At 34.0% G+C, this 25352-nt stretch overlaps 4 protein-coding genes across 12 annotated transcripts in view; 1 reads left to right on the plus strand and 3 right to left on the minus strand.

Annotated features, from left to right (window-relative positions):
* The window catches only part of Hs3st-A (Heparan sulfate 3-O sulfotransferase-A), a 49761-nt gene extending 47333 nt beyond the window's left edge, over positions 1-2428 (minus strand). Inside the window, exon 1 of one of the 2 annotated variants that reach the window (XR_010823972.1) lies at positions 1353-2428. The gene's annotated coding sequence lies outside the window, so the exon portion shown is untranslated. The remainder of the gene's footprint in view (positions 1-1352) is intronic. The other variant, XM_066740706.1, reaches the window with a different exon arrangement.
* A 1130-nt stretch (positions 2429-3558) lies between these two features.
* On the plus strand, positions 3559-8691 carry LOC136781723 (protein phosphatase 1G-like). Of its 2 annotated transcripts, XR_010823971.1 has the most exons (7): positions 3559-3815; positions 4103-4388; positions 4536-5277; positions 5335-5512; positions 5580-6038; positions 6119-8314; positions 8461-8691. XR_010823971.1 is itself a non-coding variant. In XM_066740695.1 (6 exons), exons 1-6 carry the CDS (start codon positions 3705-3707, stop codon positions 6356-6358), a joined length of 2016 nt encoding a protein of 671 aa, XP_066596792.1. In that variant the 5' UTR covers positions 3559-3704; the 3' UTR covers positions 6359-8691. The 2 variants fall into 2 exon arrangements, 1 of the variants encoding a protein (XP_066596792.1); XM_066740695.1 differs by having other exon boundaries at positions 6119-8691.
* Positions 8692-8846: 155 nt separating this feature from the next.
* On the minus strand, positions 8847-10491 carry Ost48 (dolichyl-diphosphooligosaccharide--protein glycosyltransferase non-catalytic subunit Ost48). Its single transcript, XM_066740705.1, has 3 exons — positions 10259-10491; positions 9551-10177; positions 8847-9478 (listed from the first exon to the last, which is right to left on the minus strand). The coding sequence occupies exons 1-3, from the start codon at positions 10389-10391 to the stop codon at positions 8934-8936; spliced, it is 1305 nt and encodes a 434-aa protein (XP_066596802.1). The 5' UTR covers positions 10392-10491; the 3' UTR covers positions 8847-8933.
* A 621-nt stretch (positions 10492-11112) lies between these two features.
* On the minus strand, positions 11113-25222 carry nebu (nebulosa). 7 transcript variants are annotated; one of them, XM_066740703.1, is made up of 7 exons: positions 24819-25222; positions 24379-24541; positions 24136-24322; positions 23828-24061; positions 23562-23734; positions 21822-23456; positions 20749-21124 (listed from the first exon to the last, which is right to left on the minus strand). In XM_066740703.1, the coding sequence occupies exons 1-6, from the start codon at positions 24820-24822 to the stop codon at positions 23327-23329; spliced, it is 891 nt and encodes a 296-aa protein (XP_066596800.1). In that variant the 5' UTR covers positions 24823-25222; the 3' UTR covers positions 20749-21124; positions 21822-23326. The 7 variants fall into 7 exon arrangements, with proteins under 7 accessions (XP_066596795.1, XP_066596796.1, XP_066596797.1 ...); XM_066740704.1 differs by having other exon boundaries at positions 20750-20988; XM_066740698.1 differs by lacking the exons at positions 20749-21124; positions 23562-23734; positions 23828-24061; ... (1 more) ...; positions 24379-24541; positions 24819-25222 and adding an exon at positions 11113-13936 and having other exon boundaries at positions 21822-22126; positions 22184-23307.
* Positions 25223-25352: the final 130 nt, after the last annotated feature.

Raw genomic sequence — 25352 nt, forward strand, 5'->3', positions numbered from 1 at the left:
TGAAAAAATCTTCGTATATAAAACTTAGTTTAATCTTCGGTCCTTGATTCCTTTGTGAAAGTACTCGAAGAAGTTGCCAAGGGTATTAATTGAGGCGGCCTCTGATTTTCACAGCATTTCTACTTCCCTCTGGCAAAACCTGCTTTTGCCATGAGCGAAAAAGTTAACAACGCGTTATGACTCGTCTAAGAATAAACAAGATGCTTTAATGGATCACTAGGGGATAATAATTTAACTTTGTCGAATTTTTGCAAACCACACCAATTAAACCTGTCAATGAATTAAGTGTGAAAAACTGATTTATTTATACTTAATTACAGTAGTTACTCAGAAAAATAATCTACCAGAATCGTGAAATTTCCCACGGAAAAAATTCCGCTATTGCTCAAATTTATTTCGGATTTTTTGTTTGGCAGGAGCTCTTAAAGATTCGTGCCGGCAGTAGTTAATCTCAAGCTAGGGCCGATGCAAAGTGGAAAACTGTAGTAACGTTCGGACAGGCCGTAATTAACGTTGCGTGATATGTAATGGTAGCTTGAAAAGAGTTGTTGGTTATGCAAACGCCGTTAATCGGACCGACGACGGTATGCAAACGCATTTAATTTCTTTCAAACTGCCTGAAAATTTCTCTAGACAGACAAATGGCAAAAAGCTAGAGAGTTAAAGAAACTAAAAATTTTAACTGAGATTGGGTAGAACCTTGATGCCAAATGCATAACAAATATTACAGTGTATATATGTTTGAAGGAAATTGTTCGAACATTATATGTTTGTAACATCAAATTTATAAGCACTCAGCAACCTAGTTAAATTTTAAAAACGATATTAATTAACAATAAATTGTCGAAGCGAGTCAATTTGACCTTCATCCGACAAAATAGGTATAGTATACATATATGGATTTTTGAAGCTAAGGGATGGAGACGGAAAGGAAGTAGTATTTATTTTGTATACGTTTCGTAATTTTATTAAAAACAATTATTTTAGTTTTTCCAAATATAAAAACAATAAAATCGTAACTGAGACAAATGATTAGTTTCATCACAATCTAGTATAAAATAAAATAAAATAAATTATGGGATTTTAACATTAAGAATCGTAAATATATTACGTTCATCGTGTTATAAAGTTGCAATTGAGGTTGTGAATTAAAAAATAGTGGAAATTACATATGTTGGTAAATAAAGCAACTTTTTTCTAAATGGTAACACAAAAAACGACTATTGGCAAATGCTGACGAGTTTCCAGGATAGGAAGGAAAGCTAGGGGTGCTTGCACCCTATGACTCTCGAGCTCTCCAATCTTATGACATGCCACGCCATGCTATGTTATGCTACACTACTAAATTGTACCTGATGATCCAAGGTCAGGTTAGTAGACCATTTCAGCTTTCCCCTCAAAACATTCAATTTCCGGTAGAATTTTGTGATAATTTTGGAGAGAAAACCAAACTTCAAAATTTTACTTTCACTGAACCGCGCCACAGACTTAACATCGCTGCACCCCGTGAATCCCGCGCTTTTTCTACTCTTAGCCAATCATGGGCCACGCAGCCACCCGATATCCGAATCTCGTCTGGCTGGCTGACGACAATCGACGATCGTTTCACTCGATCTGAGATATTCTTCTTCCAAATCTCAAAAACGCTGTTGTTAATTCTACATGTGAAACACAGCTTTCTATCGGTTACATTTTGCACTTTGTATTCACATGGAACTTCACGCTGCAGAACAAGATACGTCAAGAGCAAAACTTCATTTCCGGGTCACATCCCGCTTTGACATTTATTCCAACACTGGTTTCTAGTAGGATTTTGCGTAGAGTTTTACTCCAGCTGGTCTGATAACGACGAGAGTGTTGCGAGATACTGAATCTTTGGAAGCTATTCCTGATGGACTCTTATATTTTGTCAAAGTCGATTTCGTTCGAGGCCCATTGATTGGCTAAGGTGTCCCGATGCCTGTGGGAAGTTGGCAGTCTCCGTATTTTTGTTTTATCACATTAACCCCGGAAAATAACCTACAGCCCGACCTCCCCGAGTCTCGTCGAAGTACTGGCGAGACCGGCCAGTGCTGGCAAGTGGCAAGTGGCAGGCAGGCACCACTGGCTGGCGCCTGGCGGGATACTCTCTCCACTCTCCACTCTCACTCTGGTGTTCCCTTGTATCCTCCTCTTCTACCATTAGCAGGGGGGAACAGCGCCTGACCTCATCTCCCCACCACCTCACTCAACCCCAATGGAATCTCTGCGCACACACCAACCAATGGTAGCGTTACCCCCGGGAGCTTTTTTGGCGCCAATTTCAAAATCTCAATTAATCATTATTCCATTTGTATCCGTGTAATTCAACTCGGAGCAATTAATTATCGCTCTCATTTATTCCAGTGTCCACTATAACTTCAATGATTTAAGGGCTATTTATTTTTCTATTGCGGAGGGGCTGATTATTATCGAATGGCAGACGCGGGAGGAGAGCACCTTTACCCACAATTAGCGTGCACGCGATTAATTCAAGTTTTCCTGTTTAATGAAGAGATAAGTTTTATCTCTACAGCATTTTTAATGCATAATTTAGTTGAATTCGTTTATGATTGTTTTTCGTCATGATGTAACTAATTTAATAGTACATTTACGAGATATTTCCATTAAACTGGAAAAATTGAGTGGTTGATAGAGTTCATGATACAAATTTGATAGATAATTTTTTATAACAAGTATAAACTCCTTTTTTAAGCAATGTAGGGAACTAACTAGTGCTTGTACCGACAAGCTCGACATCTCGGAAGGTTGTGGAGCGCTTACTCAGTGATAAGTGAAAAGTTCGTTTTGTACGGCGGCGCGGATCGATAAACGCGACTACATCCCCGGATTCCGGATGCCCCGGATATTTAGTTGTACGGTTAACGATATAAATGTCTTTACCTACGAACTGCTAGAGAACCGCTATTTCCCACAGAGCGTTTACATGAGAAAGCAGTTCTCTCACACTCATGCAAATGGCATTTATGACGATCAGTGTACAGTCTGTCACATCACCAAATCTCATTTGCCTCTGCAAAAGATTGCACAGTTCGAGGACATTAATTGTAAAACAACTGGATCCCTTGGAAAACAAAGACGCGATAAAAATTGTGCTACTTGATTGATGTAAAGGCCACATTTTCAAACTAACCTAAAAATCGAAGCAAATATATAATAACCTTTATAACTATGAGGAATATCTGCCTCTAATTGTCATCCTGAATAATCCTGATAGATCGAACCAAATGTTCAATACATTTCTGGTTTATTATCCGAGAGCATGATAACCTTTCTATCACTTAACCTAAAAATTTGTAACAATTGGTGTATTTTTTGTACGAGTTTTATACGAAAAAGGGAAAAATTTTAATCTTCTATTGCATTATTGGACATTTTAATTATAAGATAATTTCTAATGCACCCTGGATATAAGTATGTTGTTTTAAAAGGAGTTTTAAAATTTGGCGCCAAATGTCTTCCAGCATGGCGCCGGGTAGTGAACATGACTCCAGGGATAGATGGCGTGGTTATCAGAGTGAAAACAGAAATCCAAACCGGTCATGGGGGCTAGTTAACGGCCTGCGGGGAGCTCTCGAATAGCAAGATTTCCTCGGTGAGGAAATTGGCGAAAATTCAAGCGAGAAGTTGTTGAAACCGGCGAGAGTCTTTTGGCGCGGGTTAAAATGGGCGCTTATCTCTCCGAACCGATCACGAAGAAGCTGTCGACTGATGAAATTGGTACTAACGTATCATTCGGCGCCAGCTCCATGCAAGGCTGGCGAATCTCTCAGGAGGTGAGCAATGAGCATTACCCGTTATTTTGCAATCCCGGTCAACAAACCGTTTGCCGGTTTCCGTTTATTCTTTCTTTTCTATCAAGCTCTAGCCCGACCGAATTCTCTCCTCACTCGTAATTTTCTATTCTTATACGAAAATTTTTTCTTAGTAACGCAGATTAGCCATTTCTTTTCATTTTCCTTTTAAGATATTTATTTTGAGAAAACTAGCTTTAAATTTATTTACCAACTGACTTTCTGCCATTAGGAAATCTCTTTGTATCTGAAAATTCATATTTTTATAGGATGCACATAATTGCTGTATAAACTTTGATGAAAATTCCTCATTGTTTGCTGTATACGATGGTCATGGCGGTCCTGAGGTGGCAGCGTATAGTGCCAAAAATTTGCCAGAGTTTATCAAGAACACAGAAGCATACAAGAAAGGCGATATTAGACAAGCACTGATTGATGCCTTTCTAGAATTTGATGATACGCTTGCCAAACCTGAGGTAGTTAGTATTCTCAAAGAACTGGCTGGCAAAGATGATAGCTCTGGGTCTCAAAAGATTGACGAAACCACAGAATCTGGTTTGTTTCTTCTATTATTCACAATATCAGTTGTTTTTGGAATTACATTAATAAACTTGGTATTGTTATTAGCACGCTTAACATTTAATATTATTTTAATATTTCTGGTTTATACAAAGAAAATATTCATATATTTATTGCATGTAGATGAGGAAGAAGATATAATAAACCTGCGTGCAGAAGCCACATTGCCATTAGAATGTTTAATGGCAAAGTATCATGCAGAAGGGGCTGCTAAGAACCAAAAAGTGAATCAATTATCTGGAGCACCAAGACCGTGCACTGCCAGTCCCTTTCTGCGTGGTAGAACGCAAAATTCATCCTCTGGAGCTGGATGTTCATCATCATCCTCATCCGCCTCCTGGAATACTAACGAAGCTGATGCTGTGAGCAGTTCCAGTCAACCTTGTGGCTCATCATCCAATAATGTTAATGATTCTGAGAATTCTGGTAACAATGAAGCGGAGAATGCCCTGGACTCTACCACCAGTAATGGCAATATTCAGGCATCACCACCTATTGGCTCAACAGCAGAGTCAGATCCAGCAAGGTGTGCTGACATGCCAGATAGCTCAGAAGATGTCAGCGACACTGTGTCGAGCCCTCATAGAGAGAATCCAGAAGACAGATGTCTCAGTGAGGCAGAACAGAATGGACCAAAAAATAACACAGTTGCTAGTAGTAGTAATGCGGACAACGTGTCTAGCAGTTCTTACACGCCTGTGGAGAACGGTGTTGGGGAACAGCAGGGTCGAATCAGTAGTACAAGAAGAAAAGTGCAACCTATGGATCTTTATCATAGCCTCTTAATGAAGGAAGAAGAAGAATCTGAAGATGAAGAAGACGAGAGCGACGAAAGTGACGAATCCTTTGATGGAGAACCAGAAAGGTATGTAGTAAAATTAGAATCATGCATTCTTCACGCTCTTTAAATAATATCTTTCAGTGACGAGACTGACGAATTCAATGAGGAAGCGGAGAACGTTGGTGGAAACGACGCTGAAAATGATGGTGGCGCTGATGAAGAGGATGAGGACTATGATGAAGATGACGATGAAGATGAGGATGATGATGATGACGATGATGATGACGATGATTGTGACGACATGATGGGCATGGAAGAGGTACCACAAATTTTCAAATTCTATCATTCAGTGTACACGAAAATGTGAAACAATGTATTTTAAACAGCGACCAGGGTTAGACAGTGGCTGCACAGCTGTCGTTGCCATTTTAAAGAATAAAGATTTGTACGTGGCAAATGCCGGAGACTCTCGAGCCGTTTTGTGCAGGGATGGACAGGCTCTGGAGCTGAGTTTGGATCACAAGCCGGAAGATGAACCGGAGATGGGTCGTATTGTTAAGGCCGGTGGTAAAGTCACCGCGGATGGTAGGGTCAATGGAGGTCTAAACCTTTCAAGGGCATTGGGAGATCATGCGTACAAACAGAACACGAAACTACCACCTCAATCTCAGATGATTACCGCTTTGCCAGATGTAAGGCACGTTACCATCGATCCTCAAAGGGACGAATTTATGATCCTAGCTTGCGATGGCATCTGGAACTTTATGTCTAGCCAGGGAGTTATTAACTTTGTTCGATCCAGACTTCAGAAGAATCCTGAGCATATATCACAAATATGCGAGGAGGTAACCATGTCATTAGTATGCTACATTTCTAGTATATTTTTTCCAACGAGGTATATAAATGTCATTACATCAAATTTCAGCTATTCGATCAATGCTTGGCTCCGGATACCCTCGGAGATGGTACAGGCTGCGACAACATGACAGCTGTGATTGTAAAATTTTCAAACTTGAACAATGGACCTACTATGAACAATACGACAGCTGACAGTTTCGTCGCGGCGAGAAAGAGATCTAGCTCAGCAGTAGTAAACGAGCCAAACGAGTGTCACGTGGACAATGCGGTGAATACCTGCAAACGTAGTAGGGCCGAAGCGATCTGAGAAAACTATCCCAGTCTTTAAAAAATATTTCTAAGGTTCGAAACGTGAAAAATGATTAATGAATTTTCCAAGGTCCAGATTCCGCGAGAGATCTTCGCTGATTCGAAGATCGTTAGGTCTTCAGAAAAACGAGTATCCGAAATTCGGTCATCAAATAATTATCTTTGAATGTGATGACAATTCGCGCATTGAGAGAATGGAAACCACTAAAGATTCGTTTCTCTAAGATTTTGAACCTTCGAGAATGAAAGATTATTGTCTTTGTAGGGGAAACCTGGTGAACACATGAATTGATCTCTCAAAGAGTGAATGTGAAAACTGTAAAATTCTGTAATCCTGTAAAGCTTTGCATACTGGTGACATTTATTTGTAGAGAAAGGAATGCCGCTAATGTTGTCAGACAGAATCGGAGTGTTTGATGATGATGCTTTTTTTAATGAGAAACCTAAAACTTATTCTCCTGAAACAACTTTGATGAAGGAGACTGGACGGAGATGTATATATTCCAAATCAATACACTAACCCGCACTTTCTTCAATCCGCAGATTGTATTTGATAATTCCAATTCAATCTTTTTGGTATTTTAAGCATTTGAAATTATTAAATTAACACAATTTTTTGTAGTAAATACCCTGAATTAGTATTACAACCATCGGGCGTCATCTCACTGTTATTAATTAGAAAATAATTTTTCGTTAGAAGTTTCACATTATATTCTTCGTTCTCGTATCATTTCATCTGCTCCTGATGTATCTAATTTAAGTACACTCTTTTTTCGAGTTTCTTACAGGGCTATCAATTTTGTATTGTATATATTTATAAACTTAGAGATTAGGATTTCTACTTGTAATTCAACACGACACCATTTCTTACTTTTACGAAATAAAGTTTATTTTTGAATTATCGAGTATAGTGGATGAATGGATGTGAATTATGCGATGGACAAAGTTAAACATTTGAAAAACTATACAAATAACAAATGCTGTTTAAGTGGTTAAGGTACTTATGTATCTTATTTATGTTACCAATTATTTTTTGTTTTGTTTTAATTTATAAATTCAATGCGAGTTCAAGGATTTTTATCAATTTAAACAGTAAAAATGTTTCTAATTTACAGAAAGCAGTATATTCCAAAAATCTGTTCTCCACTTCAACAGTTTTACGTACTTTAACATATGATTTTATCTGAGCAGATTAAATCACTTGATTATAAGAAGTGTGATGGCTCCACTTCCTATCGTGCTTCGCGTAGGAATTCTTCCAGAATTATTTAAGTTGAAAAAATTGTGTACAACTTAATTTTAGTAAAAGTATTGGGAGTAATAAAAAGAGCTCAATGATATGTGTTGGCTGCGTTCCAAAACTAACTAGCAGTACTGTAAAACCGTTCCATAATGGAGTAAACCAAGCAATAGGGAAATTTTTGTGACATAAATACGGGAATACGGGATGATGATAACACACTCGTCGAAGGGTGGGGAAAAAACGATAACCAGCGATAGCGAAGAGAGCGTTCGTCGCGCGCAAATTATAAATCTATTCTTCTTCAATTATACTAATATAATTATTACAATATTTTTCTTTTATTTAGAGGAGAACAAAGACGGGTAGCGGATTCTGGCTCAGATTTGATGAAATTTTAAAGAATAAATTGTTTTACGTCTTTTAAAATACTTTCTTGCAGGTAATAACCGTAGACATAATCAATATAGAGATACAACTTGATTTTTTCCAAAATAATATTCTGCCTTCTATGCAGTGTTCAATGCATACTTAACCATAAATTTGGTTGATGCGATTAATACGAGACATCCTGTATGAGTGTAATTAAAATTTTGATTTAAAGGTAGACTCTTCAAAATAAATTTGTATGCTATATTATTTAAGCTATATATGAATAATTTAAATATTTGATGAAAGGCTTCATAAGAAAGTTTATTTGATTAGTTTGCAGAGGTAAGATGGTTCAATTGTCACTGATTCAGTCTTGTCAAGATAAAAATAATAAGGGATATTACTGCAGGGGGGTATACAAAAATTGCGATTGCCTGTATTAGTAAAAAAATGATTGCAAATATAATTAATTGTCTTTAATTTTTAAGTAGATTTTCATAGTAAAGTTTAGTGGATAAAATAAAACATCTTTGTGATGCCAACCTGACGATAATGCGAGGGACATTAAGCATCACTGCGATGTAATTTGCAACATGATAGAAAACATCACGATTGTGACCGACGTCCACGGTCCACGTTATATCAACGTCAATGACCTTCGGTGCTACGTGGAATAGCGCTGCCATTAGTGCCATTTCTCCTTTTTCCGCTTATACATTAACTTAACAGATATTTTCAGTTAAAATAACGTCAAAAAACTTATATTTTAAACTGTAAACGTAGATATATTATATTGACATTTTTATTTGCAATACATCGTATTTCTTAAATAGGCATTATTAGATTAAAAAAAACTGGAAAGCCTTAAAAAAAATAAACGTTTGACGGATTATTATTAAATTTTTATATAAAAAAATGTTTATTTATAATACAAATGAATTTCATGTATTAAGATGTCAATTCACTCAGGTTTAAACTTTGTATCTTCTTTATAATGTAAAAATAACAATGAAAATAGGAACACACCACCCATCATAGAGAAAGCACTAACATAATATGGATATGCACTTGGAATGAAACGTTCATATTGAGTGTGTTGCAAAGGGCGAACAGATACTTGAGTTGTACTATATAGATGTGTCAAGCCAATTCTCATATAATCAATTTTAAATTGATAAACACCATATACATCGGGAATTTTAAATCTTGCTTCATAATGACCATTTCCTATATGCTTCATGGTCATACGAACAAATGGATCAATTCTTACAAATTCTAGCTGGAGATCATTAGTTTCATAAGGCAGCCATCTATCCCCTGACAATTTTTCTATTTTGACAGAATATATAACATCATCCATTATAGTATATGCTGCTGGTGGTTGCTTCTCGCCCACTTTATGGTGTGTAACTGAAGACACTTGTAAAACTCCACTTTCTTTGAAAACCCATTGAGCCATAGCTAAAGCAACATTTTGGTTCCCAGATTTTTCATACCTTTTACCTCCTGAACATTGAAGAACTTATTAATAACCCTATAAAACTACTCGTTTTAAATTAAAAGGCTAAAATTCTTTACCTTGAGCTTTCTGCACAGGACTAGTGAAAGCTTCATCACTGAAGAAGAATAAAGAGCCAGAAAATAATACTCTAGCATTATTTCTTGCTTGGAGACCAGCAATCAATAATGTATTTTTGCCAACAGCATGTGGATATTCTTTCACTAATTGATCTGGTACATAAGAATAAGCAGATCTAGATGCTGTGAGTAACCGTAAAACCAAAGGGTTTTCTGCATCGGCAATTAGTCCTGTTCCTTTGTATAATAAAGGAGAAATATTTTTGTCACCAACAATAATGGGTGCATCTATTAGATTTGCTGGATCTGCTACTATTAATGTATGCTGTCCTTGGTCTGAGATATCAAAATTCATATGGTCTATTACAGCAGCTCCTTCTTCGTCAACTTCAAAACCACATTCTGATGCTAATTCATGCAATACTTCTCCTGATTGAGACGAGCCAGCAATTAAAACATTTCCTCCACCATCAATGAAATCTGTAATTGCTTCTACACTTAACGCTCCACCAAGCTCTTCTACTGTTGGAGCAAAGATTATTAAATGCTGATAGACAAACTCCCCATATTTGGAAAGGAGTAAATTCGCATCATCGGCAAGCTTGAAAGTTAATACATATCCTCTGTCTATAACAATACAAAAGTAAAAGAACAATTACTTGTATGAATCGATATAATTAATGAAGTCAAAAGAAATATGTATTGCACCTTGTAGAGTTTTAAAAAATATTGAATGAGTTTCTTTTATTGCAAGATTATCCAACAAAACTAAGATAGAGCTCCCAGCATTTGTAGCTGAGAAGGCAAGATATAAAAAGAACAGAATACTAAAAAATTTCATTTTTACACATTCGACCCACGTTTTAGTCGGTCTATCCAGCAACCACCTATCTATACACTACACGCAACTACACGTAGTAAAGATACCGGCTTTAAGTGGCTTTAAGGTAGCTGTGTGACGACTCCGAAATCAAATGAGCATGCGGAATAAAAATATTTTTAAGTCACAATAAAAACGGTTTACAAGCATTTATTACATTTATAATATGGTTTTTAATAATATTTCAATCGAAATTTCACATTCACAATAATGGTATTTTAATTATTATATTATGTGAATTTTGCGCAATTGACTTACGTAGTTCTCAGAAATCTTAAATGCACCTTTAAACGGTTTTAAACGTTAACTATTTCGTATTTTGTAAAATAAAATGTGGTTTGGCAAATCATTTTACCAATTTAAGAACTACGTTCGTTCCAACTACTCCATTATAACTAATACACAAAGCGCAAGTATAAAAACTTGCGCTGCAACAGAATTAAATCTGATTCAATTCTAACCCCGGATTCCGATCGCTACTGGCGAGAATATTTGGATGGTCAGCTTTTTCGGCTGTTTAGGATCTATAAGGGACGTGAAGGCGGTAAAGTGCGGGTGGCTGGACTCCATTATGATAAATATTATTTTATTTGTCACTGTAAATTTCCTATAATTAAATAAAAACTTACATTATAAAATTGGTTAAATTTAAACTATACGTAAAAAAATACATATTGATAAGTATAATTACATTCTCTTTAATTGAAAGTTGTATAAGTAAATGTACTATTACAAGAACAAAATGTAATTTTACTGATATTAAAAAAATAATATCCTGAAATTGTTATTACAAATATTACAAAACGATATAGTGTAAGATTAACATTTTAAAAGTAATTTCTATATATTAACAGTGCATTATTACATGTGTATAATATTAAAAGTAGTATAAAAATGTGTAATTTTACAATAACAGAAATAATAAAATTGTTATATTCTTCATTATATTCTTAGTAAGGAAATATCACAGTATAGTATATAATCAAATATACATGTGGGATATTATTACACACTATAGTTTGGATTATCCATTTACTTCCTAATAATTGGTTATCTGTAAACTAGAGGGGAATAGAATATATACATATAAAAACAAACAATAACATATATAACAAAAGAAATTAAAAATCTATGTTTGTAAAGGTAACAAAAATTTCTTATATACAATCTGCATATTCAGCTGTCATTTTCGACAAATGACGGCTTTTATATTGTAACTTCAGTGAAGTACAATTAAAAACTTGATTATTTTAGTAGATACTCAACAGAAAAATTTTTGCAAAAATTAAAAATGCAAAAGTTCATTGATGCCCGATTTGGCTTGGATTGCCCTTTATACATGTAACATAATTAAGGTGTCTGATTAGCTTCATGCCAAACAACTCATAAATTCATCTAGAAAAAATGAATTTAAGAATTAATCTCTTATCTTATTTTTTTATTATCAAATTCTTATAATTAAGTTGTTATTAGATTAAACATTACCAGCTAAATATCTCTGGATTTTGTATTTCATATAATTCATCACTGAAAACGCGCAACTACACAGCTGCCGTCGGTTTCTTCTTTAGGTGGGATATCCGGTGCTGCCATTTTTAATAAGTCTATTATGTAACGCGAATGAAAATTTGTTTTCATATATTCTAAGAAAGTTTCTATATACCTAGCCTTTAAAGGATCAAATCAATATGTATTATAAAGGTAGTATGAAGAATTTTGCAAAATAACTATTTCTTCAGATATGTAAAGTGGAACGAGACCTTAAGTTTAAAATCATTCATTCTATATGAATTTACTTATTTGGCATGAGTTAAACGGACGTAATGTGTACGAGTTAATTGATCAGTCTTGCACGACCAGACGAGCTTTTAACAATTTCTCGAGTAACTGGATTACCCAAAGACATACATTCTGTACAATATAATTGTCCATCTGTTGAAAAACCAAAAGGTCACAATTACAATTGACAATAAAGACAATAATAATTAATTGAGAGTAGAAAAGGAAACAAAGGACTCTAATTAGCACCACTATCGCGCAAGCTCCCTTTGAATGTCGTCCAACGATTTATCCTTGGTCTCTGGAACGACGAAGAAGACGAAAACAACTCCGATACCGCAGACACCGGAAAAGATCCAGAAAGCTCCGCTGTCTTTTACTGTACCGGTGATATCGTCAAAGAAGTAAGTTACAATAAAGGCCACCATCCAATTGAAGCAGCAGGCGCTGCTGGCGGCAACTCCTTTGATTTCCGGTGCAAAAATTTCGCCCATCATCATCCACGGTATTGGGCCGAATCCGAAAGAGAATAAAACGATGAAAGTGCATATCATGATAAGGGATAATGTGCCTGTAACGTCTTGGGAAGCCAACTGGTGTTCCTTCAAATAGAAACAAACTCCAAGAATCAACATGGCAGCACACATGGCTGAAGAGGATGTTAACAATAACATTCGTCTACCCAGTCTGTCTACTATCAAGGTGCTGATAAGCACAGCCACGACTTGAATAACTCCAACAACAACGATAAACATACCCTGACTCGACTCATCATTTTCGTAAACACTGCTAGCTATTTTCCCCAGATAAAAAATTATTGCATTCACACCGCTGAGCTGCTGGAACACCATTAAACCAAATGCTATTATTAAACCTTTTATGGCGGGTTTCGAAAGAATAGCTGTGGAAAATGCGGCACCCCTCGATTCATTGAGAGAAGCTTGCAAGTTTCTAATTTCAGTATCCACATCGTACTGGTCTCCGCGCAATTTCAGCAAACTGTCGCGAGCTTCGTTCTCTCGATTCTTCTTTAAATAATAAACAGGACTCTCCGGCATGAAGAAGAATGCCACAAAGAACACAAGGGGAAAGATAGCAGAGATTATCGACAGAGTATGCATGTTGTTCAGCACATAACCTATAATGTAGGTAAGGAGGATCCCTGTTGTTAACAAAAGTTGAAAATACGATCCTAAGCTTCCACGAATCTCGCTTTCCACAATTTCCGCCGTGTACATCGGTGCAGTAACGCAAAAGGCACCACCACTTAGACCAGTTATAAATCTTCCAGCGTAAAACATTCCGATCGAGTTGGCGAAGATTATCAGAAGCCATCCAATCGTGAACGGAACAACTAGAATCAGCATTGCAGTTTTTCGACCTATGAGGTCAGCAAGAACTCCAATTGGCATGCAAACCGCAGCTGCCCCGAGAGTCGTCAAAGAACCAATGAGGGAAAATTGCTGCTTCGTAATGGGGATCCCGTAGTTGGCTGCTAACTTGATGCCTTCTTTTCCGGCCGGAGACGTCCATGCTAGTACCATTCCTGCCGCTAGAGCTCCCAAAGTCGAAGCCAAACTTGCAACATACTGCGGTACCCGATTTCCTCTAGCTACAGTTGTCGATCCTGTCGATACTAGAGTCTGCTGGGAAGTCCCAATACTCCCAATTTTTGTTTGCTCACCGCTGTCCATGGTTGACCGCAACAGTGGTGTACGTTCAGTAACCTGAAAATAACGTGATATATTTTATTATGTCAGGTCTCATGTTTCTAAAATGTTTTAGAAATCAATTTAACACATTACAGGGTCTTTCAGAAACCTTTTAGAAAAGTTATGGATATGACGCATTCTATTTGAGTTGCATTATACGATTTTAAGCGAAAACAATTGTTTCAACGCTTCGGTAAATTAGTTTTATAAAAAATATCAGACTATGGAAAAATATAATTCACATTAAACCCTTGGTAACTCATGTGACTTTAATTTTATTTAAATAGAACTACCTATTTTTTATTACATGTTATTATAGCTTATCTATACAGTTTTCTAAAAATCTTTTTTTTATCTTTTCATTTCATTCTGTTATTTACGAGATATACTGATTTGAAATTGCACGTGGTTGCGCGTTTGACTGGAGTTACGTGTATAACCGCTATATGCATCCAGATGCATGTATAGTTACTCATCTACTTATACTTTCAAATTGAAATATACGTCAGAAGCGATTGAATAAATTAGTAATTTATATAAATTTTTAGAAATCTATTTAGGTCAATTATAATAATTCGGAATAATATGTAAGGTATTTCACCTAAATTAATTACTTGAACCTTTATAAGACCTCCAAATGAGCTTAGAAAACCAAACCAATATTACCAGGTTCTTAACCCTTTAAAGGTATAAATATTTTTTCTGAAGCTTTATTTGTATAGACCAGGGAAAAGACTTATAAAACAGTGACACCCACTATGCGTCACATCCTACATACAGGGTGGTCGAAAAAATCGTGCCAAATTGGAAATTTTTAATAGAAGGGCCCATTCTAAGAAGTAAATTTTTGAACATTGTTAATATTATCCGAGTTACACAACCACATATTTAGGCGAAGAGTCTGTATAAATTTTTATGCAATTTGGTAAGTATTAATAATTAATATGAATAAATTTTATAAAAGTTTTTTGCAGATTCGATAATGGCGATGAAACAAATTTTAATAGCTTTTTAATATTGCTACTATTTTTTAAGTTACTTAAAAATTCGTCTAGGTATAAATTCGTGAGGTCAATAGCCTACAAACATTATTATGTAACTCATTAAATATGAACAATATTGAAAATAGCGTAGAATAATTATTATGGATATGATAAAAGATAATAAAAGTTGTTATGATTTTTTGTCATGTTATTGATATTTATCAAGTTACATAACAATACGTATGCCCTAAGCATATAGTTATGTAAGGATAAATATTAATAATAGGAGGAAAACATAAATTTTGTATTGTATATTATTATATCCCTACAAAAATATTTTAATTATATTAATTTAAAATAGGATGCAAACTCACAAAATTTTATGACATCTTCATAAAATTTAAAAGAGCTTTAATAACACAAAATATCCAAATCAAGCAACTAGCTGTAATTTTTTTAAATAACATATAAACGGAGGCAATTTTACTCTCAGAAACATATGTTAAATATGTTATCAGTATTGGATAAATCTTAATCAAATAATATTAAGATTATCGTGTCATACAGTACGATGCAAAATTATCGGTATCTCTCGTTAATATAACTTTTGATCGGATTAATATTGAAATTTTTCAAAATGATTTTTAATTAGGCAAAAGATACTATCTTTCTACTATTTTGTTTCACCCTTTGGTCCAATTCAAGGCCACGTTTTAAATTTTCAAAATTTAACAGAATGAAGAGAGTATTTTCTGTTACCACTGTATATCTATAAGTACTAGAAATATTTCAAGATTATAGCATTCAAGGTCTAAATCCTATTTAGATAAGAAGAGATTTGTTTATAATTCGTGTTACTTTCTCCTACACTATTAAGATTATAAATCTGGCTTTCTTCGAGAAAATACTTGATTTCAATATTTTGAAAGCTAATGAAATATAGTATTGAACGTCTAAATATCGTTGTAAATAATATTGAAAACAATGTTAAAAAAATAGGTTATATAAACCTTCTATCTTTTGTGACATTCAAACGCATAAAGTTTAAACAATGTTTAATTCAACATACATTCTAACGTTTGATTTTTGAATGATTTTAACATTATTCAAGTGTTTTCTATAAATAAAATAATTATAAAGTTTAATTATAACTAAAAAAGGAGTAGTGTAGTTTAATTTAAAATATTTTGGAAAAATGTTGCAATATGCTTTTGCTTTTTGTGACTTTTCGACGTATAAATAAACAAAGCTTAAAATATAAAATTTATTAATAATTTGTAACGTTCTCGATCCGTGTTAAAAAGTATAAAAAATTACGATATATAAAGAGCATGGTTCACATTTTCAACGTTAACAATTTTTTGTATTATTAGATATAATATTAATATTATTAGAAATCTTTTTCTGCATTTCATCTTTATTATTCTATTTCAGCCGTTATTTTAATTTCATGTATCAGTTACGTATCGTATAATGGAAAAATGTTGTATCCGTAGCAAACAGGTATTAGTTGTGAAAATTTAAATTTAAATTATAGCTAATATTTATTAAATTGCTGGTAAAAAGTGTATCCTGTATATTCTAGATCTTAAAGATGCAAGGAAATACATTATTAAAATTAGAATAAATGTTAATTCTAATTTCAAATTCATTTTCCTTGCTAATACTAGTGTTTTTACATTGTACGGAAGTTAGAGACCACAGAGAAATGCGATAAAACAATTTATCGATCGTATTTTAAATATAATCACTTATTTTAACTTTGAATGTTGAACGCTGAATGAATAATTCCTATAATAACTTTTTTTTCATTTCTCCAGTACCAATTAGTTCAATTCTCACGTTCAAAGTTGTTTTCTCGATAAATGATCATTCATTTAAAGAATCTAGAAAGACGATACGAATATAATTCCCGTAATAATATTTTGTTTATTCCTCCAATACCAAAATAATTCAATTCATTCAATTCCCACGTTCAAAGTTGTTTTCTCAATATACAATAATTCATTTAAAGAATATAGAAAGACGATATATATAATAATATTTTTTTTTAATTTCTCCAATACGAAAATTAGTTCAATTCGTTGAATTCCTACGTTCATAGTTGTTTTCTCAATACACAATAATTCATTTAAAGAATATAGAAAGACGATAAATAAAAAGTGCCGTTCGTACTTTAAACGCTATTCAACGTTGATTAGATTGGAGATTGCGCGCAACACTCTCACTAATCTCCCTGATTAGCGCAGTGATATGCCGACAATCATTTCACAACACAGGTAAAAAAACGCCGCTTGCGCAATTGCGAATAAGAATGACGTTTCTTTGTTTCCACGACCAAAAAATTCGTCCGAGGTTGCCGCGTCGAGTGGCGATTTTTCCTTTCCGCGAAAAAAAAAAGATGTGACAATTTAGCGATCGAGCAGAATTATTCCACGTGGAAGCGTTTATCGTTTAATCGCTCCGGAGTATTATCGTTGCACTTTTAAAAGATTACGGAAGTTGTTTCCTCGCTCTCCGCTCGACGGACACAATCGAGAAGTCGCAAAAATTCTTATCGACTCCGACAAAGACCCGTAGAATTTTTTTCTCTTTGCTCTCGAGAAAAGATTTATTCGAGCCCGTCCGATTTTCCAGTCCGTCGACCAAATGGGACGGGAGCGCGCACCACTCGAGAAAAATATTGACATTGTCCGAGATAAAGCCGCGCGGCGGAAGGGGAAACCAGACTTTATTGTAGCGGCCTTAGTATTCGACTCTGCACTACAATCTTCCAAACACTATCAAATGTTACCGAATTGTTACGCAACCCAAATGGAATTTGCTGTTGTGGATGATGCAATTGTTTCCCGTGCGAATCTGCGGAAACACAAACACACGGATTGTTTACACGTCCGAGAATTCTAGGTCAGAGTCGCGCACTGTGTTGTTGATGTAAAGTGTATATCGTTCGTGGACTCGGAACACCTGGTGGTGACATTGTACGAAGAGAATCGAGGAGCGAGATTCGTGGATTTCAATTTTGATAATTTTTTTTAGTCTTCTGGCAATTTTTTAGATTTTTGTTGGATTTTGGAATTTTTTGTAATTGTTAGAGTTTTTGAATGATTTTTGGATCAAAGAGGAGAAAGAGGATTGATTACTCGATGATTTTGGTGATTGGTCCAATGATTATTGAGATTTATAGGGGTGTGAGAATTTTTTTATTAGAGGACGAACTTGTTTCGAGTACGTTTTATTGTTTCTTTTCAAATAACCAGTTTGGAACGAGGAGCAAAGCTATTTTAGAGGAACAAATGCGTTCGTCATTTATTTAGCACTAATCTGCAATGCTCGTACCAAGTGTCATCGCAACTATAATTGATAAATTTCAATTTTTAATGATTTTTTAGTCTCATCACAATTTTTTAAATATTCTTCTCAAATTTTTGAATTTTTACACCGAAGAAAAAATTGTTCTCAGTTGTTGAAATTTTTTTAAATGATTCGTGGATCAAAAAAAGGGAGAAGATCATTTGATCAATGATTTGGAATGATTGGTCGAATGACTATTGATGATAATAGAGAGATGAGAATATTTTTATTAGAAGACGAACCTTCTTCAAGTACGCTCCGCTGTATTCTTTGAAATGTCACAATATGCTGAAGTGACGAGCTATTCCAGAGGAACGAATACGTCCATCACTTATTTAACACTGACCTGCAATGCTCGGTGTTTGATATTTTGCAGGTAACTTAACAGTTTTGTCGGGAAGTTCCGCGTAATCGCTCTACATCGAGCTCACTGAAATTCCTCTCCTTATCAGATCTCGAGAAATGATTTGTGGATTAAAGAGGAAAGAGAGGATTCGCGTTACTCGATGACTTAGGATGGTTGCATGAATGATTATCGAGGTTACTAGGGAAATGAGATTATTTTGATGAGAAGACGAGCTTTCTTCAAGTATACGTTTCACTGTTTTTTTTTTAAATGTCACAATATGTTGATTTTTGGATTAAAAAAGAAAAGGAAGATTGTTTGCTCGATGACTTAGGATGATTGCACGACTGATTATCGAGGTTACTAGGGAAATGAGATTATTTTGATGAAAAGACGAACTTTCTTCAAGTACGTTTCCCTATCTTTTTTTTAAATTTCACAATATGATGATTTCTAGATTAAGAAAGAGAAAGAAGATCGTTTACTCGATGACTTAGGATGATTGCACGAATGATTATTGAGGTTACTAGGGAAATGAGATTATTTTGATGAAAAGACGAACTTTCTTCAAGTACGTTTCCCTATCTTTTTTTAAATTTCACAATATGATGATTTCTAGATTAAGAAAGATAAAGAAGATCGTTTACTCGATGACTTAGGATGACTACTCGAATGATGATTGAAGTTACTAGGAAAATGAGAATATTCTGATGAGAAGACGAACCTTTAAGTAAAATGTCGCAATATGATGAAGAGTCGAGCTATTTCAGAGGAACGAGTACGTTCATCACTTACTTAGCACTGACCTGCAGTGTTCAATGTTTGATATTTCGTAGGTAACTTAGCAGTTTCGTCGGGAAGTTCCGTGTAATCGCTACATCGAACACTGAAATAAAATTCCTCTCCTTATCAGATCTCGAGCAAACTCACTCTGTGCTACACCAACTTTTTCTCCCGCATTCCAAACATTCCCCACAAGTTCCAATAGTATTCTTTCCAACTAATTAATTTCCACCAGAAATAAATTTCATTTCAATTATTTTTATTATTTCTCCTACCTTCCTGTTCTTTATTTTCTAGCTTTGATAATGTCTGTAGGAAATATGATTATTATATTACTTTGATTTTCTTTAACAGTTTAATTATTGAATTAATTATTTCATTTTGCTCTTCGGGATTCTATTGTCCTTTTAATCGAATGCTTAATCTTGAATCGAAATTAATTTTGCAAGCTTAATTTTTTTTTTATTGTTCGATAAAAATCGCGATGAGGTTGTAATAATTAATGGAAGTCTTGAATTAATTTAAATACTAATTAATACATTCTCTATAGGAATATTATGAATTTTCATAAAATTATTTTTACGTTGAATATTCGATTTAAAATTTTAAATAGGTGTGGGTTTAGCTGAAGTAGAGTTGGTGACTGCTATGCATACAAAGAGGTGTGATTTGCTCAAACATATACAAAACTTTAAAAATTTGAGATATCTCATAAATGACTGAACGAAAGAAAAAATTGAAAATAGATTTTTAGATAACTTTTCAGGTCTGCTACAATAATATACAATACAAATTATATTTTATTTAAAGAACTTAAATTGTTCTTCGTGTAGTTTTCAAATGACCTTTCAAGGTCAAATTAATTATGTCATATTACGTTCTCTGAATTGTACTACTTTTATTCCAATGTTTTTTTTATCCGATTATTAAATATCGAGATATTCCAGTGAATTGATTCAAACCAATCACCTGGTGTGTAAGGTATCTCAGAATTGATAGTTAAGCCCCACAAGCTCTAGATAAAAGAGCCGATTAAAGAAAGAAAAAGATCTTACATAATTTGTTAATCCTTTGTGGTCCATTATCCATCAGTGATACTAGACTTTGCATTTAGGTTTATTAAAATCATTGATCTCGAAAGGATTACTGTTGTTAACCTTTAGACCACTAGGATTTTATCAACAATGTGCTTAAAAATTTTTTTAAACTTCATACTATTTATTTGATTTGAATTTAGTAAAATTTTGATCACGCGACTAATCTCTCGTAGGAGAGTCTCCAGCAGGGTCTAAAGGTTAATATTTTTCAAGAGAAAGAGTAATATCTTCACGCCAAGGGTCTACATAAATAGTTGTGTAATTTGTTAAATATTAAAAAGATTTATACATTTTTTTTTAGAAATTACAATAAAAAATAATTAACAAAGTTTAATAACTTTTTTATATTACTAAATGTTTGTAAACTTAAATTAAATCAATTTAGGCGCAATTTCGTTCGGTTGACTGCCTACGTACAGAGAATGTTGTGTAACTCGGTAAATATGAAGAATATTAACACTTTAGTTGCGGTGTTAAGTTTCTTACAACATAATCCATATGGATCTGCCGGTCAATGATGACCCCCATGGTAGTCAACGTGTTAAAAATAGTGTAGAATAAACATGGAATGATAAGACAAGTTTACACTAAATTTGGTGCTGAAATGTTGACAATGTAGTTGCTTATATAAGTTTTCATGCTGAAACCGAATCAGTCAATAATATTAAAGAACTACGCGTATGTAGTTTTTGAAATACTTAAAATTTTAAATCCAAAAATGTTGTGATTGAGTGTTTTCCACGCGAACTGCACTATCGATAGCGTTAGTTATACTCTGCGATGCTCTATATTTTTCCAGATAATACTAGATTCGAATTTTAAAACAATGCTTAGTTTACAGTGATATCATTTTTCGTTGCTGGCAATGCTGGCATACGTTAATTTGAAGTTTTCATATCAAGAAGCTAACAATATGACGGTGAAATACGAATTTAAAGGTTTGTTCTATATTAGATACACGAAAAATAATTTATTACATTGTGTTTATAATTGGATTTGCACTTGCTTGCATATTTAATGCATATGGACAGCGAATAGCAATGATAGCATTGATAGCAACTATAGGAAGATAAGAATGATCCGATTCCCACACCGTACAACTCGGCCCTGTTTTTACGAGTAACAAGTACTAATAACCGTTTGTCTTTTTTTGTAAGCTGACTTGTACATTGATTTTGCTCAAGAGATTAGAAACAGATCCGAGATAACAGCTTATTGAATGAGGCACTTCAGTGGTTAATTTTCTATTAGCAGAACCAAACCAATACAAGCTAGTTTACATAACCTCAAATTATGATACCCAACTTAAGACAAATTTTGATTATTTATTAAATTACCTCGTTACTGCCTACTTCTCCTTGTTGCAAATACGTCATGTTTTTATCCGTTGACGAGCTTGGCTCCATTTTATCTAATCAAACTATGTTTTGCTTCTCAATATTATAACTTTAGCCTGAAAACTCTCTTCTATTGTGATTCTTTATTTTGTTCCATTGACTGTGTAATGCAAACCATGATAGTACCATTATATTTATACACGTCTACATGACATTACTTAGATCTATGCATGTTACATATTGGTAATGCCTTCATGTATCAGCTAAATTCAATAAATCTGATATATTTCAGATATAGGGCAATCCTATAATATTATAACATTTACATATATGTTATATAAACGGATGTTGAATCTTCGTACCTCCATTTTTCCAAAGGAACTCTAGTTCTAATTTTACAAACTCACTTAGGGTCCGTTCTACGGCCCAAACACTCCCATAATATAACAATTCATGTGATACGTATTCTATTTTGCGAGCGTTATCGTTCTTACGGACAGTTTTTCTACCCGTTGGTAAACGTCATGGTAAATTTTTCGCTTTGGTAAACTGGAAAATTCAATTGCATTTATTCCAGTTTATAATTTTTATCAACAAATAAAAAACTAGCCCTTGTAAAAACTCCCGTATTTTATATATTGTAAGCATTTCGGACCTTCAGTGGAACGCGCCCTTAAAATCGATCATTTAATTTCAATTCTTTAACTAAGTTAAATTGTTCCTGATAATTACTATCTACTTAGACGTTAAACGTTCAACATATTGTTCCAGGTTAATATTACCATATTAAATTTTCTGTTAAAAATTAAAAAAAAGGATCTCACGGATTCTAAATGATGATAATTTTTTCGATACATAGTAGTATAGTTTCATTGTTTATAATTCATAAAATGCCTTTTTAAAGCAAAAATATAATCGAGAAAAAACTGTCTACTTGGTCAAGTACGGATGAAGGAGTTAGAAGATACAGGCCATATGAAGATAAAATTTAATACGTGCTTTTCAACGAATATTTCAGTTAAATACCGAGAGTGTCGTGTCTCAAACACTCGACGAATCATTTTTTTAAAACGTTTCTTTTCAAGCAACAAAAAATTGTTTCATTAATTTTTACATAGACTTTTATCTTTCAAGATCAGCTACTTGTTGGCCTCATTTTTACGATAAACTATTAATTTGTATAATTTTGTTGTAGATTTCCCTCATCACATAATATTTTAATTTGATCTAAAAGATAATCAAATTATATGATAAAACTTTTAACTACTCAATTCTTTAGCGTTGTTCGTAAGCTTAGAAGCCTGAGGATCAATTTACATACCTAGATACAACTTTAGTCTATTGTTGGTCTCGAACTATTATGAAATATATATATTGTACAGTCGAAAAATCATTTTTTTTTTCTTTAATAAAATGTCCAACAAAAAAACTTATATGTAGAAAAATAATAAAAATCAGTTTTATTTTAAATTAAGACTAGGCTTCGAATTATGCATAAAAAGAATTTAAGATAATGCTAGATTTTGCTTATAACATTGTAAACTACAGAGGGGGACGCCAGTTTTTGAACAGGAGTACCTTTTTAGATTTTTGCACTGCTTGATTGAGCAAAAAATTGTTTTTGGTGGTGCAGATCTGAGAAAAAAAGAAGAAAATTCGAGAGATTAGAAAAGTAAACAAGTAAAGCTGTAACTATTAAATATTGGAAACATTAAATGAATAGTTAGTTATAGAACTTACTCTTTTGCTGGCCTTAAAGGAAAAGCTTCACCTGGTGGTAAAGATATGGAGCACCCTTCTAATGTTAAGCGATAGGTTATAAGGGGAACTTGTCTTTTAGATGATTTTCCTTTACTTATTACTTTTGAGGCTTTTGATTCCTGTTTCTTTAACAACCTTTCCATAGTTTTCTTCTGCAAATACAATTAGTCTAGTCAAAATTATTCATTTTAATGAACAGTTTAAAATCTACTAGTTTTATAGTTTAATATTAACTTTGATATTACTTTATCTTTTTCCCTTTTTTCATCAGCCAATTGTTTTCTTTTCAAAGATTTCAGTGCTGCTTTTTGTATTGCTTCTGCTGTCATTACTTTTTCCTTGTATCCAGTTGGTAAGGACATCAATTGCTCCACACCTGGATTTGGCTCAGTGTCTGTTTTCCTCTCAAACATTGCTCTTTGCCTTGCTGTCATTAATTTTGGATCCTTTGGCTTAATCTTTTTCAGCTCATCATCCACCTAAAATTTAATTTTCATTGATATTACTCCAATTATTTTTTAAAGAAGTAAAATACATTATTTTTTATTTTCACCTCTTCCAATTTTCCAGATTCAATAGCATCTAGCCATCTCTCTTCTTCACTGCTAGTTCCACTGTCTCTACCCTTATTGCTCTTCATAATTTTCTTCTTACTAGGAACTTTTGGTGAAGTTGAAGTGTTAGGAGTAGCTGCACTCAAGTTTGTCATCTTTGTCACTTTTTCTTTACTTTTCTCATTGCTAAAAACTCTTCTTGGTAAGTTTAAAAAATCTTTCCTCTATTACTAAAAACTCACCTTTTTTCTTCTTTCTTCACTTTTATTTTAAAAGTCTTTTTCTTCTCTACTTGTATACATACGTTAGGAAATGTTTCGCTTTCGTCATACGAGATTTTTTTCTTCTTGTGTTTTTTATGTTTATGTTTCTTATGTCTTTTCTGGGAAGCAGATGTGGATGCATCTAAACAAAATATTAATTGGTAAATTTGAATTTTCCGCGCTAAAACTATGAATCACCATATTGAGTATCAACGGCAATTGCCGCAAGTTTTGGTATATGCGTATCTTGTATTTATGTTTATGGTCTGACAAATTTTGCTTCCTAACCCCAAAATTCTTCATTGCAGCTTTAATTACAGTAAATTATCTCACTGAATAAGTTTAAGATGCTTTAATTGAAGGTCTCTCAAAATCTATTCGTTTAGTTAAAAACAATTTAAATTAATTAATCTACTCACCCATCTTGGCAAAGAAAAGTCTAAAATTCAGGAAACCAGAATTTGTTTTGCTTCATAATAATATGACATAAAAGACGTTGCGTTCAGCAAGTAGATTCAGGTTAAGAATCAGTTTAATCGCAGTGATGCAATTGACTGGTTGATAATGCCAAATATCTCTAGAACGATCCGTATTCAGATTGCATTTGGATCGAATGTATGTACATACATTACCATCCAGCCAGATGTGCAATGTGCAACTCAATGCATCCGTCATCACCCCCAACAACCCCTACGTACATACAGTGATCATTGTAGAATGGGCATAAACAATTGTTGGTGTCAGATGTCATATGAATACACCCCCTAACGCATTGCCGCAGCCGCCGCAGCGCCAACAGCTGCTTGATAGTTGATGCCAGAATTGAGCCTTTTGGCAGCAATAACACAATCACGTCTTTATGTAGATGTGCATTTGTGGTGCGTGTGTGTACCCCCCTCCACTCGTCTTTTTGTTGCAAAAAGGCTCAATTCTGGCATCACTCACCGCTCGCC

The sequence above is a fragment of the Prorops nasuta genome, unplaced genomic scaffold (genome assembly GCF_024137725.1).
Source record: "Prorops nasuta isolate Cenicafe-Biocafe unplaced genomic scaffold, Cenicafe_Pnas_1.2 PNAS00024, whole genome shotgun sequence".
NCBI lineage: Eukaryota > Metazoa > Arthropoda > Insecta > Hymenoptera > Bethylidae > Prorops > Prorops nasuta.

Excerpts from the sequence above, each read along its gene's own strand:
- nebu (XM_066740698.1), bottom strand. The coding sequence starts at position 21,890 with ATGGAGCCAAGCTCGTCAACGGATAAAAACATGACGTATTTGCAACAA. Across the intron at positions 13,937-21,821 it reads GAGAAGTAGGCAGTAACGAG|GTTACTGAACGTACACCACT; the intron begins GTAATTTAATAA and ends CGTTATTTTCAG.
- LOC136781723 (XM_066740695.1), top strand. The coding sequence starts at position 3,705 with ATGGGCGCTTATCTCTCCGAACCGATCACGAAGAAGCTGTCGACTGAT. Across the intron at positions 5,278-5,334 it reads TTTGATGGAGAACCAGAAAG|TGACGAGACTGACGAATTCA; the intron begins GTATGTAGTAAA and ends AATATCTTTCAG. Across the intron at positions 5,513-5,579 it reads ACATGATGGGCATGGAAGAG|CGACCAGGGTTAGACAGTGG; the intron begins GTACCACAAATT and ends TATTTTAAACAG.
- Ost48 (XM_066740705.1), bottom strand. The coding sequence starts at position 10,391 with ATGAAATTTTTTAGTATTCTGTTCTTTTTATATCTTGCCTTCTCAGCT. Across the intron at positions 10,178-10,258 it reads ATTTTTTAAAACTCTACAAG|ACAGAGGATATGTATTAACT; the intron begins GTGCAATACATA and ends GTATTGTTATAG. Across the intron at positions 9,479-9,550 it reads TCCTGTGCAGAAAGCTCAAG|GAGGTAAAAGGTATGAAAAA; the intron begins GTAAAGAATTTT and ends TTCAATGTTCAG.